This window comes from Lampetra fluviatilis, chromosome 11, assembly GCF_964198595.1.
Source record: "Lampetra fluviatilis chromosome 11, kcLamFluv1.1, whole genome shotgun sequence".
NCBI lineage: Eukaryota > Metazoa > Chordata > Hyperoartia > Petromyzontiformes > Petromyzontidae > Lampetra > Lampetra fluviatilis.
This window is the reverse complement of record NC_136285.1, coordinates 2,632,007-2,648,747: the sequence shown is the minus strand read 5'-3', so window position 1 is coordinate 2,648,747 and position 16,741 is coordinate 2,632,007. Positions and strand designations below refer to the sequence as shown.

The 16,741-nt window shown below is 45.5% G+C and overlaps 1 protein-coding gene across 1 annotated transcript; it reads left to right on the top strand.

Moving 5' to 3' along the window:
* Positions 1–4,454: 4,454 nt before the first annotated feature.
* Positions 4,455–15,881, top strand: LOC144934683 (ninjurin-1-like). The gene is made up of 3 exons (XM_078860731.1): positions 4,455–4,550; positions 7,363–7,573; positions 15,670–15,881. Exons 1-3 carry the CDS (start codon positions 4,455–4,457, stop codon positions 15,804–15,806), a joined length of 444 nt encoding a protein of 147 aa, XP_078716857.1. The 3' UTR covers positions 15,807–15,881.
* The last annotated feature ends 860 nt before the right edge of the window (positions 15,882–16,741 follow it).

The window sequence follows — 16,741 nt, the reverse complement described above, 5'->3', positions numbered from 1 at the left end:
TCAATTTATAACATTTTTGACATGCGTTTTTCTGGATTTTATTGTTGTTATTCTGTCTCTCACTGTTCAAATAAACCTACCATTAAAATTATAGACTGATCATTTCTTTGTCAGTGGGCAAACGTACAAAATCAGCAGGGGATCAAATACTTTTTTCCCTCACCGTTCCTTGAGAGAGGCTAGATCTAGGGGAAAAGTCACAAGGGGCACACCAGGAACCCGCTAGTAGGTTCGAGAAAGGGGGCGTAGGCGGGGGCGGAGCGAAGCCAAGCTGACGGTATAAGAGGGGCCCCTGTGAGGGACCTCGGGGCTGTTGTTGGAGTGGGATCCCCCTCGTGCGTCCATCGTCGCCATTCTGCTCGTTGTCTTCACCATTCTTCTCGTTGTCTTCACCATTCTTCTCGTCGTCAATAAAAGACGGACTAAATATTAAGTGTTTTAATCCCGATGGTGCTCGTTAATAAAGAAGTGCCTCCAAGTCTTATCGTCTCCGAGTTAGTCACTACACATGTGTAATGACTCTCAGACAACTTCTGTCTTCTTTATTAGGGCGCGTCACGCAGATAAAGTACTCTCATATCCTACAGTACTTAGCTATCACTAGCATACAGTGCTTGGGCTAGAATAACAACAGGTACTTGGGCTAGGATAACGACAGATACTTGAGCTAGGATAACAACAGATACTTGGGCTAGGACAGCACCCAAGCAACGACCGCATGGAGACAGCAACGGCACGGAGACAGCGGCGACGTAGAGACAGTCCATCCCGGTCCCAGGGCAGCCTCGAGCTCTCTCAGCCTCTGTCTTATATTCCCACTGGTGTGGCCTCGCCCCGCCCTCGGCCACGCCTTCTTTCCCAAACTGTCTCGGACAATCCTGAACATCCCTCCATGGTTCCCTCCTGTAATTATCCCTCGTGAACCACCCGGCCACACACTGTCCCTATCCCCTCATTTTCTCCATCCACGCACCGTCTCTCTTTCCGCACTGTCCCTACTCATGGAACAAAATTAGCTTAATCCAGAAAAATTGGAAGTTCTACTGGCTGGCACTTAGGCTCTTGCGAAATCAATTGTGCGAGGATCAGGTGTGGCGTTTGCAGACTCTAGAATTCAGTTTTCTTTGCGTCTAAAGAGCCTCTCGCCAGACTCAACCAGAATGTCGTTTGATCACGTGCAAAATATGGTCAGGTCCTGCAATTTTCATGAGGCCTCTACGACACATTTGACCACCTTTGAGTCGTGATATAGCCAACACAGTGGTGTGTAACATTGTATCAATAAGGTTTGATTATTGCAACTCACTACCCTACAGGACGTCTGACATAAACATTACCAAGCTGCAGTATGTACAAACTTCTCTAGCACATGTCGTGATGGGTACTGCAAGATCCGACCATGTCTATCCAGTGCTCGCTGAGCTGCATTGGTTTCCGGTTGCCGAACGAATACATAATAAGGTACTCATGACACACAAAGTGCTTGCCACAAAAGAACCACAATACCTTGCTGATCTCGTCAAGGAGCATAAACCACGCAAATCCCGGTCATCCTTGCAGCGGCTTTTGGCTAGCCAAACAAAGACAGTCACTGCATCGCACGCTTTCAAATGCGCTTCTGCGGCCGTCTGGAATGCTCTTCTTTCAGATATTAGGAAGCCAGTGAAGCTATGCAATTTTAAATCATCTTGATTGAAAACGAATTTCTTTAGGACTGCTTTTTGTGTTGAGTTGTCTTTCCAATTAGCACGGTTGGCTTCGTACAGTGCGACATACATTGTACACAATACATTTTAGGTATGGAATAAGTAATGCATAAATAGTTTACTTAGCCACTTGCTCAAGTAGTATGCATTCACTCCAAACAAATAGTACTTCCGAAAACAGACCTGTGTTGGAAAGCGCTACAGATCCATATATATATTTTACTTCTATAATGACAACAGATTTCTTAGTATAGCATATTTCATGCTAACTGTCCCTCAGATCACTGCATAATCCGTAAACACTAAGGGGTATTGTTTTCAGTTTATCATTGAGCATTTATATTTTTGGAGGAAACTGGAGGAGCACCTGGAGAAGACCCATGCACGCGAGGGGGAAACGCTATCCAAACAGAGAAGCGACAATTGACATGCGTCCGCTCTTTGCTGTACCGCCTTTTCCTGGCAAGCCAGGATATGGCCCCTAGATGAGCATGGAAAGGGAGTTTAATTTGTGTGATCCTCCAACTCTCGCGTCGTTGAGTATGCATGTGAGAGGAAGCCAAGGGTTAACAAACAAAAAGCATTACTGCACTGCAAGTCCATAGATACGTGCAGCCTTCTCGCTGCACTGCCATCTCCTGGAACATCATTGTCCTTGCAGATAGGTGGCATTACAGCTCTCGGAGAAACGACCAGTCCCGCCTCCACATTGCTAAATTGTAGTGCATGGTGTCTTGTGTGTAATCTTTAGTCAGATTTTGTAATCTCTTTTGAAGCTAAACAGAGCTGGTCCAAATCATTACTGTATAGTATTTAGTTTGGCACGCGTCCAGAAACTATGAGGGCTGCTGCTGTTCAGTGCCATTAAATGTTCAGTAGGGGGCATGCTGTACCCCTGGCCAGCATCACACTGATGGCTCCCCTCAGTGTTGTGGGCTTGCTGTTTTAGGAGCAGCCAGTGGGATTATGATGCTGCAGCAAAGGGCCCGACTCGCAAATAGAATAAGGTTGCAAGTTCAAAATCCCATACAAGGGTTGACTTAGCCTACCAATCCTGTTGAGTTCAATAAAATGAGGTCCCGCTTTGTTGAAAGTTAAGTCTTACTGCCGCATTGATAATTATTTGAGCAGGGAGACACTAACTTCCCTATTATGAACAGCCAAAAATAAGCATTGCATTTGTACGTATGTTGAATTTCATTGGAACCGTGCAGAGCCAACCGTGCTAATCGTAGGGGAATTAGATACATTAATTTGTCAACGGCTCCTTGCAAAGATGTAGAGAGCCAGGCTCCTAGTCTGTTTGTCGTGAGAACTCCTCATCCAAACAAGGCAAATGCTATTTTATGAATCCTGCAATAATATATTTCTGATCCATGTCTCCCTTGCCGAGCAGATGAATATCACCTGTTGTGGGGTGCCGACACCCAGCGTGCGGGAGTGAAATAGAGGGGAGCGGGGGAAGCGCAGGTGGGGGGAGGATGCATGGGGGGCTCCGTTGGGGGAGGGGTTTGGGGCGCAGTAAGAGGTCCGCGAGGGTGAGAGGTGCAGGTTGGTGGGGTCAAGGGAAGGGTACGCGAAGGGGAGCCGTGGTTGGGCATGGTGGCCTGTGGGGTTGGGGGCACCCTGCAGCGGTCAGATGGGGGTGGCGTGAGTATCGTTCAGCAATGGGTGCTTCCACCGGTATGTCGACGAAAATATGTGTTCTATATTTAATGTGCATGATATTCAATAAAAAATAGAATGGCCGATTGGCCAACTGACCCGGCCAACTGGCCAGCCACTTCCAAAGAATGTGTGGGGCTGCTCGTTTACATTAAAAGAAAATATTTTTTATTTAAGCCGATCATTTATTCGAGTGTCTACAAGAGTTAAAATAGTCTCGCAACTATTTTACTTAAATATATATTTAAACGCATACAGCATTGGACTGTAAACTGATATATAGTAAATATATTCAGAAACACTACTTTATTTGTTATTTTGACTGTTAAAAAGCTTAGTCGTCACCTTTCATACGGAAACGTTTTAAACTTGTACAAAAACAATGGTATTTCCACAAAAACGTGGAGGAAAAGACTGAAAACCCCCTTTTAAAAACCACAGGACTTTAATAAAGCGTTTATGCAATAATTATACACTAACAAAACATGTTTTTGTTCCTGGGTAGTAAGTGTTATTTTCGAATTGCTTATGCCTCAAGAGTACAGAAAATGGCTATTATTCCCCACAAACTTTGCTTTTGTGACCAGAACAGTGATATTTGAAATTTACCTCTTTTCAATGAGAAAACGTGTGCATTTGTGTCATTCCTTCATGTAAAGTCCTGGTCACAAAAGCAAAGTTCGTGGGGAATAATAGCCATTTTCTATACTTTTGAGGCATAAGCAATTAGAAAACACTTCCTACCCAGGAACAAAAATCGTGTTACATATTAATTATCTGCACGTATACGGCGTATGTACCGCTTTTAAGAAGGAATACATCATCCAAAAGAATAACTTCTCCACCTCCCATAAACATGACTCATTGGGATTTTTTTTAATTACCTGGCAGCACTTGGCTCATTGCTGTCAACCTATCAGAGTGGCTGATAAAAAAAAATACCCAGCCCAGCAGTGCCAAGGCCCTATAAGTTAACCTTTGTTGCTTCTCAGCAAGATCCATACAGCACAGGTGTGTGTATGCTATGTACACACGCTTTCTGATAGCGCTTATAACACTTACATCTTCCACTTTGCTCAAGCCATGGAGGGGAACGCAGCTCGCAACAGCACATCAGTGGGCCCTGGCCTGCTGGAGTCTGGTTACGGCTCTGGTGAAAATGCCCCTCGCGAATATTCGGTGAGTCTGCAGTTTAAAACAATGTGGGGGTCCTGACCCCCCCCCCCCAGTTCAGTAATTATTTCAGTGATGTCTGCCCCTGTGTTTCTCGATTTAATGGATTTCACATCGGTTGTAAGCAACCAAGTTATTGTGCATTAGTCGACAGTGTCCCCTATGGTAAAACAAGTGGCGTATGGCGAAGCGCTTCATGTCTTTTCATGCTCCCGAGTAATTTCTTGAAGGTGCACATTCCTGTGGTTGGAGCAGTTCCATAGGACTTGTGAATCGGGCTGTATAACCATAACTCGGTATAGTCGTGTAACAAGTGCATTATGAGTGCTATTAGCAAATCGACAACATGGTTTGTTTACTCATGTTTCATTTGAAATGTGCATGCTGCCTTTACACACCTGTGTGTTGAGCAAAGGTAGGCAGTGGGTACAGGCACTCGCTAATGATTAGTTAACCAACCAGCTTGACAATTCGACTCTTGTTAGCTTAGAAGTCACGTGACCCACTATACATTATGTAACCGCCTATACAGAGCCGTAAAGGGGAATTCACCTAAATACATTTTACAAACTGATGAATGTTCATTCATTCATAGTTTTAAAGTGAAAGCAGAACTCGCATGTATGATTTGGGTTTTTTCTCCTAGAGGGGCTTCTCCAGAGATTATTGAAGCCAGTTTCTAACCGAGAGTAGTAACTTATTCTTATATTCCTTTAGAATTCATAGCTTTGATATTTATATACAAACTTTGAAGGTATTTTCTTGCTGTCATTTATATGTATGGGCAATCTCCTCGGGTTACGAACCTAATTCATTCCTGAGACCCGTACGTAAGTCGGAACACAATACAATGTATTTAAACACCCGTACGTTAAGTATTGTTGAATGTGTTCGGGTTCAACAAAAGGGAAGCATTGTTAAACTCATTAAAAATAAAATGTGCACATTTGCATGTAACATTTACTTTCACTTATGAGTTCTGATGCTAGCTTGTAGGAGGGGGGGGGGGCAATGAGTCACCACAATTGCAGACACACCTCAATGACAGCGATTCCCCATATGGCCTTAACAGGCTGTTGGGGCAAGTGCTGTTACTGAGCAGCACCTATGAAGGCCGGAACGGCATAGGAAGGGGTGAGTGGCCAGCACCACCCCTGCTCCCTTTGTTTCCCCAGAGGTGGTGTTTACACACTGCACCAGGTGATGTTTACACACTGCACCAGGCACGAGCCTGAGACGACCAAGGGGAAGCCCAGGTCCAATTCAGATAATCATCACTGGTGTTGATCGTGAGTGGGAATTTAACTTTGGTCGCCACGGTAGCATAGCATGCTAACCGTTGCACTACCGCTCCCCCCACATGCACACACACAAAGACAACAACCTCCCATATTGCCTTAACAGACTGTTGGGGAAAGGGCTGTTAGCGAGTAGCAAATACTATCAAGGCTGGAACAGTACACGAGGGGGTGGTTGGCCAGCTCCACGCCCGACCACCTTTATCTCTAGTGATTACGATTACACACCGCGCTCAGTACTCAATTGAGGCTGAGTCGACCTAGGTAGGCTCAGGACCGGTTCAGATAATCGTCACTGGTGTTGGCCGTAAGAAAAACTCAAACTCGAGTTGCCGCTTTCGTAGCGCAGCGCGCTTACCGCTAGAACTAGTGTGGCACATAAGGAATGGACCACTCTTTTAATTATTTCCTTGTGCAGCAGGGGAGTAAAGTGTGGTTCTGTGAAAGTCCTGGTGTGCTGTGCAGTACATCGATGCATGTGTGTACACCAGCATGCGATAACGGATTTGGGCCTGTAGGGGGCTGGCAGGGTTATTGATTGACCGCACTTGTACACCAGTCACAGGGTTAATGGCGACTCGGTTGAAGAATTGCTGTGTGACACACGTGCTGTTGCATCTTACAGGTAAAAGACCCAAAGGTTGTTTTTGATCGTTATATAAATGTTCTTGACTTGTTCTAGACTTTCAGCTTGGCTTTAAATTGTTAGGTTGTGATATATTCAATTGGAGGGGTTTTAGCACTGTGCATTGTAAAGGATGACGCACTGTAATTACATACTGTAATTGTAATTCTCTAACCCTAATACTGTTTATTCTATAACCCTAATACTGTTTATTCTATAACCATGCCCATGCACCCAGAGTGTGACTACTTGCAATGCTATTGCGAATAGAACACATGCATAGTCGTAAGTGGTACAATGGTGACACGTACAGTACGTGTAGTGTACACATACAGTACAGATGATGGGTATAAGATACCGATATAAGTGGATGGTATAGATAGACATACAGCTTAGGATTAAAGTAATATGCTGACAACCATGAGCCAGTAGTAGAAATTCCACATTCTTTGTCATGGGCATGGATAATGGAGAGTTAACCAGGCCTTCATTTCATCTGAGTCCGGATCAGGGATCCAGAAAATATTTCCACACCAAGCACATCCAGTATACCTCTCGCGATGACCGTGGCTAATAGTGGCTTTTGGCAAACCATCCAACAAAGACGGTCATTGCATTGCGCACTTTCAGATGCGCTTCTGCGGCTGTCTGGGACGCTCTTCCGAAATTCGGAAGCCACTGGAGCTATGCACTTTCAAATCTAAGTTGAAAGCTCATTTCTTTAGAACTGCGTTTTGTGCTCAGTTTATTCTTTCTCCGCACCTCCGATTAGTATGGTTGGCTACATACGGTGCAAAAGAAGTTCAACATACAATCATGCCTTCTTTAGTCTACCACCGAGCTGGAAAATTACGAGAAATCAAGCGCTAGATTGAACTGTGTGGTCTCTATGCAGGCGGATTACATGAAAAACCTGAAGCGGTATTCGTCGGTGAAGACCGTGGCACAGAGCTTCCTGGACGTGGCCCTGCTCATGGCAAACGCTTCACAGCTGAAGTCGGTGATGGATTCTGGAACAGAATTCAAGTACTTCAAGCCTCTCCTGGGCATGCTGGCTCTATCCATCTCCCTGCAGATTCTCGTCGGGTTATTCCTCATCTGTATTGGTAAACTCATGCAACCTTTTGTGCTTTTATTTCCAAGTAGATATATAGAACTTTTATCCGTGGTGATGTGGGAGACCAATATTTTGCATCTTATTTTCTGCAGGTTATCTGATTTTATTCCACTAATTAAAATTAGTGTGGATAATCACGTATCATAGGTTACAATTGCCACTCAAAACTTATTCACAAATATATGTGAAGGATAGGTCGTTCTGTAAAGGATAGAAAAAGCCGCAGATAATAGGAATATGGTCACGGATATTATAATAGGAGTTTTTGCAGACCCTACAGCTGCCACAGATAATAGAAGTCACTGGTAATAGGGTTGTAATAAGATGAGTTCACCTGTAGCGGGTGTTATAGAATGATCGACTCTTACGCACACGAATGCCACTTCCATGTCACTGGTTAATATTACTCTATAATTGTGTGTTAATGTTTTAATGTTTCTGTATCTGAATGGGTGGTGCTGGGATTAGAGTAAGTTTAAATTTCACTTTGAGGTCAACTCATCTATTATGGGGACCATGAAGTAATTATACCTTTGTGAAAAGCCAACAGTGGTCACTTATTATTGTAGAAACCAATTACTCCGCAGTAAATCATTCTCAAATTGACAAATGCATGTAAACTGTGGCACGCAGTGGTTATTTTTATGAATCCTATTTACTCGATAGACATGAAACGTATCCCATTAAGAGCTCTTCATTCCGTAATCGATTTTCTTTCTCTTCAGATCCTCGGATTATTTATCGATACTCTACATGGTTATTCGTTAATGACGCTCAACTGAATCCAGAGCTTTATGAGTTCTGACATCCCGTTTCCAAGGGTACTATTTTAGTTTTATATTAAACAACAGAATGCTCCCTCGGTGTAATGGTTACCACACTGAACTTGAATTCCAGGGGTCGTCTATTCAGTTACCCAAAGGTTAGAAGACCAGAGCCAGAAGACATCACTGCCCCATTGTAACGCAGCACGTTCATAATCACCTTCTAGAAGACAACTCCCTGCAGTACTGCAATCCTGCCAATTATAATATGCACGCTTTAGGGTGCGACTAATGTTTGGCCATGTGCAGATTCCCACGTTTCATAGTCCATTCAAATTTTGTAACCACCTCACTGTAAGAACCCTTAACATTTTCTTTAATTCGTTCACTGAGGTATTTTGAATTTTCTATTTACTGTGATTCATATCAGCTATGCAAATGAAAGTGAGCACACAATATTCTTTGACTGCTGTGCTGACCTTGTCAATTCTCACTAGCATTACATTACCCTAAAGTTTGATCGTTCCTGGATATCTTTGTGTGTGATATTGAGTGGTGGCATAGTGTTGCAATCTCAGCATCCTTACCATTTCTGACAATGCATGTGTTACGAAGTTTCAAACACCAAATAGATACGTGTTAAATGTTGACTCAAAACTTTAGTGACTGCAGGAATTCATATTCTTTAGTTATTTTGGTAAAGTCACGTAGATATAAAAAGTAATAAAAAATAAAGTGAATAAAAATATCACGACGTTTCGATCACCACACAAGCGGTCGTCATCAGGCAAAGGAGTTAGCCTCTAAAGGCAAACTGTTTATAAAGGTTTGGGGATGGGCGTAGCCCAAGTGTATCAGCAGCACCAGGAGCATGGGCGGTGCAGCAATGCCAATGCAGCCACAATGCCAATGCAGCAACAATGCCAATGCAGCAAAGGGCCGCCAAGAAATCTCTGCACCCCACTCCGCACACCACACTGCTGACGGTGGAGGTTGATTGACACGAAAACACAAGTCAAGTCTCGACCCAAAGTGGTTGATGACATCTTTCCAATGATTGCTGAGTCTATAACCTTCCTCTCGGTTGAAATTGTCTCTGTATATACGTGTTGTGTAGTAATTCTTGACACCCAGGAGACTTGTAGAACTACATGGAGACGGAACTTCAGGTAAGGGCTCTGTGTACTGCACACTCACTGACTGGTTACCCTTTACACTCGACGCCTACACCCGTTATGGTGCGTGTCAGAACTCTGGCCTGCACGTGGAACTGCTTCCAACTATCTACGCCCCGGTACGGCTTCACTTGCCTACTACCTCGTCTGCCCCGGGCGGGGGCTCACCCATCACCGCCCGGCGACGAGGTGAGGCCTCTACCCCTCTAGCCTTTCTTCGGTGGCGGCTGGGGCGTTCCCATGCAGGCTCTCGTTCCTCTTCCCATGGCGGACACTTCACTCTCCCCCTGGCAACCTCGCCCTCGTCCTGGGGTCCCCCTTAAGTACCCCGCCACCTCGATGACATGACATCATCACATCACGTCATCCCACTCCTCTACAGATGACATGACGTCATCCCACTACTCCTCTACATCACCCCCCCCCCTCAGTGAAGAAAAAACAGACAACCCCTACGATAAGCAGCAAAAACGTCACAAACAGCAACACACTATAACACTAAGCTCCCAACTAACATCCCTATAAATTGCAACACAGAACCCCCAAGCAAACATCCCCCTAGACATAACATACCAACAATATAACACCCCCAACAATAAAAAAAAAATGCAAAAAAATTATGAGGAAATGACCGTCCGCGAGGAAACACAATACCAGACAGCCAAAACCGAAAAAGTCCCTCTAAGCAGTGTCCTGCTGTGCCCGTCACACCAATGGTGCGGTCTGCTCCCCTCCACAAGCAGCAGGCCCCTCGCACAGTGGCGGCGCGCTCTCCTGCGTGCCGGCTCAACCCACAAGCAGGAAGCAGGCGGTTCCCCAGACTCCAGACATCGGGAACCAATACTTAAATCGCGGCTCTTCTCGCTCTCACAGGCAACATCCTCCCCCACTCTTCGCCCTCCAATCGCATCCCGCTCGCCGTCGCAGAGCGCCAGCGGCGCTCTGCCAGCCCAGCGCAACGCAAAGGCGCAAAAAGCGTGAAAGTCCAGCAGAGAGCACGTGGCGGCAGATGCACAGCGGCTGCAATAACGCCTGAAGGCCACATCGCAGCCGCGAGACAAACCGTGGAAAATGGCGGCGGGAATGCCCATAGTCGCGGGGACTGCGGGAACACCGCAGCCACAGGAATGGCTGGGAACGCCGCAGCCGCGGGAACGGGGGCGGGAACGCCGCAGCCGCGGGAATGGCTAGGAACGCCGCAGCCGCGGGAATGGCTGGGAACGCCGGAGCCGCGGAAATGGCCGGAACGCCCGCAGCGACCCGATGTCGGCTGCATCCCCCTGCAGCTCCGCCATCAACTCACCCACACCCAGCCACTCCCTCGACACCAGCAGCTGGTCGAGTCGACCGGCGATGTTGCCCCAGCTCTCCGTCGATGGCGGCCAGTCTGGGCCCCCAGCCTCCTCCCGCGCAGGCTGCAGTCGCCCTCCCCCCGGGGCACATCACTGGGGCCCGGGAATCCGGGGTCGTCGCAGGGAGAGCACTGGTGCAGCCCTCACCATCCATTCGCTCCTCCGGTTGGGTCTTGCACTCCGCTGCCGGCTTTTACACCACACCAGCAAAGGGTTCCAGCTTTCTTGAATTTAAACAGCGAAGGTTCAATGGCCACTTCCGACACCAAATATTGCGTAGTAATTATTGACACCCAGGAGACTTGTAGAACCACTCGGAGATGTAACTTCAGGTAAGGGCTTACGCCGGTTTAATAACACTCTTCACACGACTCTGTGTACTGCACACTCACTGACTGGTTACCCTTTACACTCGACGCCTACACCCGTTATGGTGCGCGTCAGAACTCTGGCCTGCACGTGGAACTGCTTCCAACTATCTACACCCCGGTACGGCTTCACTTGCCTACTACCTCGTCTGCCCCGGGCGGGGGCTCACCCATCACCGCCCGGCGACGAGGTGAGGCCTCTACCCCTCTAGCCTTTCGTCGTCGGCGGCTGGGGAGTTCCCATGCAGGCTCTCGTTCCTCTTTCCATGGCGGACACTTCACTCTCCCTCCGGCGACCCCGCCCTCGTCCCAGGGTCCCCCTTAAGTACCCCGCCGCCTCGATGACATGACAGCATCACATCACGTCATCCCACTCCTCTCCAGATGACACGACATATTCTCACTACTCTACATATGGATGGCTTCATGAACGAATCTTTGTTGATAGCCAATAGGCTTGGAAAGTACCATCATCGAGAAATAAATTTCGTGTGAGCCAGCCGCATTAAATAATGATCAGCCACGGCAGAAGTATTGGTCCTACCGTGTTTCAAATCTCCCTTAGGTTCACGAACACGGTCTGAGACATGTCGCTTAGTTTCCCCAATGTAACTGCTGCCACAGTTACAGCTTATTTTGTAGACGCCGAGATGAGATCAGATCACGAATTGTATGTACTTTTTACACTATGAGACCTCCTTTGCCAGTAGCAAGATATAGTAATAGGTTTTTACCCTTTTATCTGGCAACAAAACTGACACTTTTTTACAAGGAATCATGTTTGCGTTAACCATAACACTTGCGGTCAAAATGCAAACAAAAAGACAACTGATAATGGATGCACTGTCCTTGAAATTGATTGGTCCACACCTTTGTAAAAATGTGTCCGTTTTGTTGCCAGATAAAAGTGTAAAAACCTTTTACTATATCTTGCTACTGGCAAAGGAGGTATCATAGTGTAAATGCTTACCCCGAGCTCTCAATACTCTGATGGTGCGTTGTCTTTGAGTTGTGCGCCTTTTGGCGTCATCTGGTCCAACACCATGTGAGACTGGGCTCTAAAAAAAGCTGTCTCGGGTGTGGACCAATCAATTTCAAGGACAGTTTGTCCATTATCAGAGTTGTCTTTATATTTGCGTTTTGACCGCAAGTGTTGTGGTTAATGCAAACATAATCCCTTGTAAAAAGGTGTCAGTTTTGTTGCCAGATAAAAGGGTGAAACCCTATTACTGTATGTTCTGTGCTAAATGGGACCTGGATCTTGTGTTTGTTCATTATTTTGGACATCTTTTTGGTTACCCCTGCGATGTATGGTAGGGTGTTGGTTTTGATTGGATCCTCAGATGGCTCCTTCCTCACGGTTGGGGTGATGGCTTTGCGGATTGTGTAGTCAGACTGTCCATTCGCCTTGAGAGCTTGGTGTACGTGTTTGAGTTCACTGGTTAGGTGTTCATGGACGGAGATACATTGAGCTCTATGGTGTCGCGTATCTTGTCAATCAAACTCCACCGTCAGCAGTGTGGTGTGTGGAGCGGGGTGCAGGGATTTTTTGGCGGCCCTTTGCTGCATTGGCATTGCTGCTGCGTTGGCATTGTTGCTGCATTGGCATTGCTGCACCGTCCATGCTCCTGGTGCTGCTGATACACTTGGGCTACGCCCATCCCCAAACCTTTATAAACAGTTTGCCTTTAGAGGCTAACTCCTTTGCCTGATGACGACTGCTTGTGTTGCGATCGAAACGTGATATGTTTATTCACTTTATGTTCATTTTTTATATCTACGTGACTTTACCGAAAGAACCAAAGAATATAGACACGTATTACCAATTCTGAATTCACCCCACATACTTGTGGTAAAAGATGCAAACAAATAAACTTTGATAATGTATGCATTGTCCTTGAAACTGATTGGTCTACACCAGATACAGTCTATTTTATAGCTGCCAAAAGTTGAACGGTACAAGGACGATGCAAACATCAATCCATTATTAGCTTGGGTTAAGCAGTTATACCTATAGGTAAGAGTTAACACGTTTCTTGAATTGAGAGTGATTATAAGAGCTTTCGGGAAAAGAGAGGATGGGAAGGAATTCCAAAGTGGAGCAGTGCGAGGGAAGAGCCAGACTGGGAAGTGTTGTGAACCACATTGTGGTGTTTGAGTCCGGTGTGGATGAGTCAATACCATCAGTCTGCTAGATCTCAACATGGGTGAAGGGAACAATGACAGAAGTTTCAGAGGAACATTAACCATGGTAGCAGTGATAGAAGAGCAATAAGGTGGCAACTGACCACTGGTGAGCAAGTGTGATCATCATGAGTGCTTTAAAGTATCGTTCGTTTTACTAAATTTCATATTGTGATTATCATCACTTATGTAAAAAATGTTACATATATAATTCGAGTTGTAATTAAATAGCTGTATTATCCATTAAAAAAGTTATTGATTAAATTACACCATCACTTTATTAGTAATTTTCTTAATTTTCAGTTTACACCTAGGCTTTCACGACCAGTATTATTCCTAATAGAGTTTTTTTGGGGGAAGGGGGTTGGATGGCGTAAATATAAATGTCTCATTAAACCTGCCACCATACGACACAGCCAATTAGTAATGTTTGTCACGTAAACAAAATATGCCAATTGGTTACTAGTTCAGCACACCGGTGTGTTGGAGAGTAAACCCACAACATTCACAATTAGAGTACCATGACATTTTGCAAGTAATTACAGCTAGCCTCATCAGGCGACAGCCAGAATTGTGGAGAAATCTTCCGGTTTTGGTCATAAATATGGGGGTAAATATGATGTGACTTGTGGCCCAAAAAATTGCAATCCCTATTATTGACCGCTCACAGTTAATCACCATCGACGTATAGGTATGCAATTAGACAGTGTATTACTTGATAATACGCTTCCAAGCAGCACTAAGCCTGTAGCTATCAGAACGGTTACAATTATTTTTATTTCTCTCAATTTCAATAGATCCTCTAATTAGTCTTGGTCAGTAGTAATTGTAACCGTTGTTATAGCTCATTTCGTATATTGCAGTTAGGGTCACCCCTAGGGTTCTTTCAGGAACTGGTGACCATGGAGACAGATACCAACCTGCAGGGCAGGGAAGTGCGCTGCTTACACCGGGTGCTCCAGGGGGTGTTTTCACCCGAGGAAGTGAAGTTGAGCGTCAGTTTCCTCGAATTGAGGGCAAATCGACTGGTCAATATACAACTGGCGGAGTTGAGTGCTGCTGGTGCGTTGCAACGTCACCTCTTTTTTCAATGGACGGAGGCACACCAGATGCGTCTGGTGGCTCCACACCTCGCGGACGTACAGAATGCATTAGTGGACAGGCTCGGTTGCAAGAAACTGGACCCCAGAGAGGGGTCGCTTCACGTTGAGATGTTCAATGAGGTTGCATGTCGGTTCGGGACACCAGACGTCTACTGCTTTGCGTCGAACGCGAATATCCCTGTTCCTCTGTCAGGGAGCATGAGCAACGGATGCTCTCAGTTCCTGTGGGAAGGTTGCCTAGGGTACGTCTTTCCCCCGTTCCCTCTAATTCCGCACGTTCTGGCAAAGTTATTCGGAAGTGCAGCCACAGTGGTTCTGATGGCACCCGATTGCCCAAGGAGGTCGTGGTTCTCGGACCTTCTGGCCCTACAGGTAGATCAGGCGTGACGCCTAACCACCTGTCCGGACGTGTTGTCCCAGAGAGGTGCTGGGTTCTTCGAGAGCTAAACTTGACAGCATGGCTGTTGAGAGGGCGCAGTTTTGGGCCCTTGGGCTAAGTGAGTCTGTGCAAGATTTGCTTTTTAAATCTTGGCGTCGGTCAACCTCGCGAGTTTATAACTCATTGGTGACAATTCTGTCTCTGGTGTGGGGAACACAAGGTTCACTGGGTCACGTGGTCTAGACTGGGTAGCTCAGTACAAGTGAGTTGCTGTTGACTGTCCAGGTGTTGTTAGATTGTGTGTTACAGGCAGGTTACAGTATTTTCGGATTTGATAGTCATTGAACTGAGTCTGGACAGACAGTCACGTGTGGGGAGTGCGTGGACCACCCACTCCACCCCAAAGGGAGTGGTGTGGGTGTTCCCCCTCCCCCCTGCTCATCACATAGAAATAATACCTCTGTGAGTGCTCAACGTTAAAATAAGCTCAGTGAGAATGTATCGGTTCTCTGCTGCCGAAGTGTAACAAGTTCACTAAGTACAACTCGGAGATGGGATTATACTAAAATCAGGATGAAGGCAAGTCCTTACTGAAATCCTAGTTTTTGTATGCATGGTCTTGGCTGTGCATAATTATGGAATTGTAATACCTACGTGCCCCTTAATGTGTAGTCACAACGTATAGTTCTATATAAACACTGTCGTGATTCATTGTTTTGCACGAGTGAGTAACATGACCCGCACTTGTGTTTGCCCACAGTGATCTCTGACCTGAAAAATGAAAAGCAAAGGCAAAATGGGAGCCGCTCGGACATTCTGAACACCATGGCAACGTCAATAACTTTCCTCATCGTGGTGGTCAACATCTTCATAACAGCATTTGGCACTCATAACTGATGCTGAACACCCTTGGCTGTAGCCCTCTCATTAGAATAAAGCAACCATATTTGCTTGTGAAAGCAATCTTTTATAGAAAATTTTAGGCTCCCACTAATCCTTTCTTTGAAAAAAATAGTAATTTCATCCACTCTGTGGTAGCGCAAGTCTGTAGTTGGAAGAGCTGGTGGATATTCTCAATACTTTTTGAGAACCATCTTCGTCACTAATGTTCACTGCTGCAAAGATGTTGCAGCAGTGAGTCTTTCACCAACGCTCTTTACTTTTTTTGTAAATTTTCTTTTTTTTTTGCCTTTCGCTGTCTGAAAAGAGGAAATGTGATGCACATGCATAAAAGTACTTAAGCATTTTCAAATGTAACTGTTTTTACTTAATAAATGTTTGTAAAAGTTATGTTATGTTACAATAAATATTTGCTCGAGTTATTTTCATTTATTTTCGTGGTCAATTTTGGTATGTAATGGGTTTCCAGAAATGGAACCCCAATTTATAAAATTGCGCCTTATGGGAAACGAGGGTTAAACTTACGACGGCTCGACTTGCGATCGTCTTCTAGGAACCGATTAGGTCGTCGGTGAGGGAGTCGTCTGCAGGAGGGAAATGCTAAATGTGTAATAACAATTACTACAATGTGTGTTTGAATTACGTTTGATGATTATTTTACGACCATGGAAGTGGTGGTGGTGAGGAATTCAAGAGGATGACTCCTCGGGAGATGCACGTGATTTGTAGCAATGCACAATTTAAATTTTATCACTCTGGGAGCACTAGCCACAACACCTTCCCTGATTGCACTCGCGTTCTTTTTAATGTACCTCAGTCGACTCGTTTATACATTTTGGTATAAACGAGTAAGTACGTATAATGTAAAAGAAAATGCACAATAGCGAGTTCAGAGCGGGATTACTGCGAGACTGAGGACTAAGCGGGCGGGC

Bases quoted from the DNA above. Each gene is read 5' to 3' on its own strand.
- LOC144934683 (XM_078860731.1), top strand. From the start codon at position 4,455: ATGGAGGGGAACGCAGCTCGCAACAGCACATCAGTGGGCCCTGGCCTG. The intron at 4,551-7,362 runs GTGAGTCTGCAG...GTCTCTATGCAG, and splicing joins ATGCCCCTCGCGAATATTCG to GCGGATTACATGAAAAACCT. The intron at 7,574-15,669 runs GTAAACTCATGC...GTTTGCCCACAG, and splicing joins GTTATTCCTCATCTGTATTG to TGATCTCTGACCTGAAAAAT.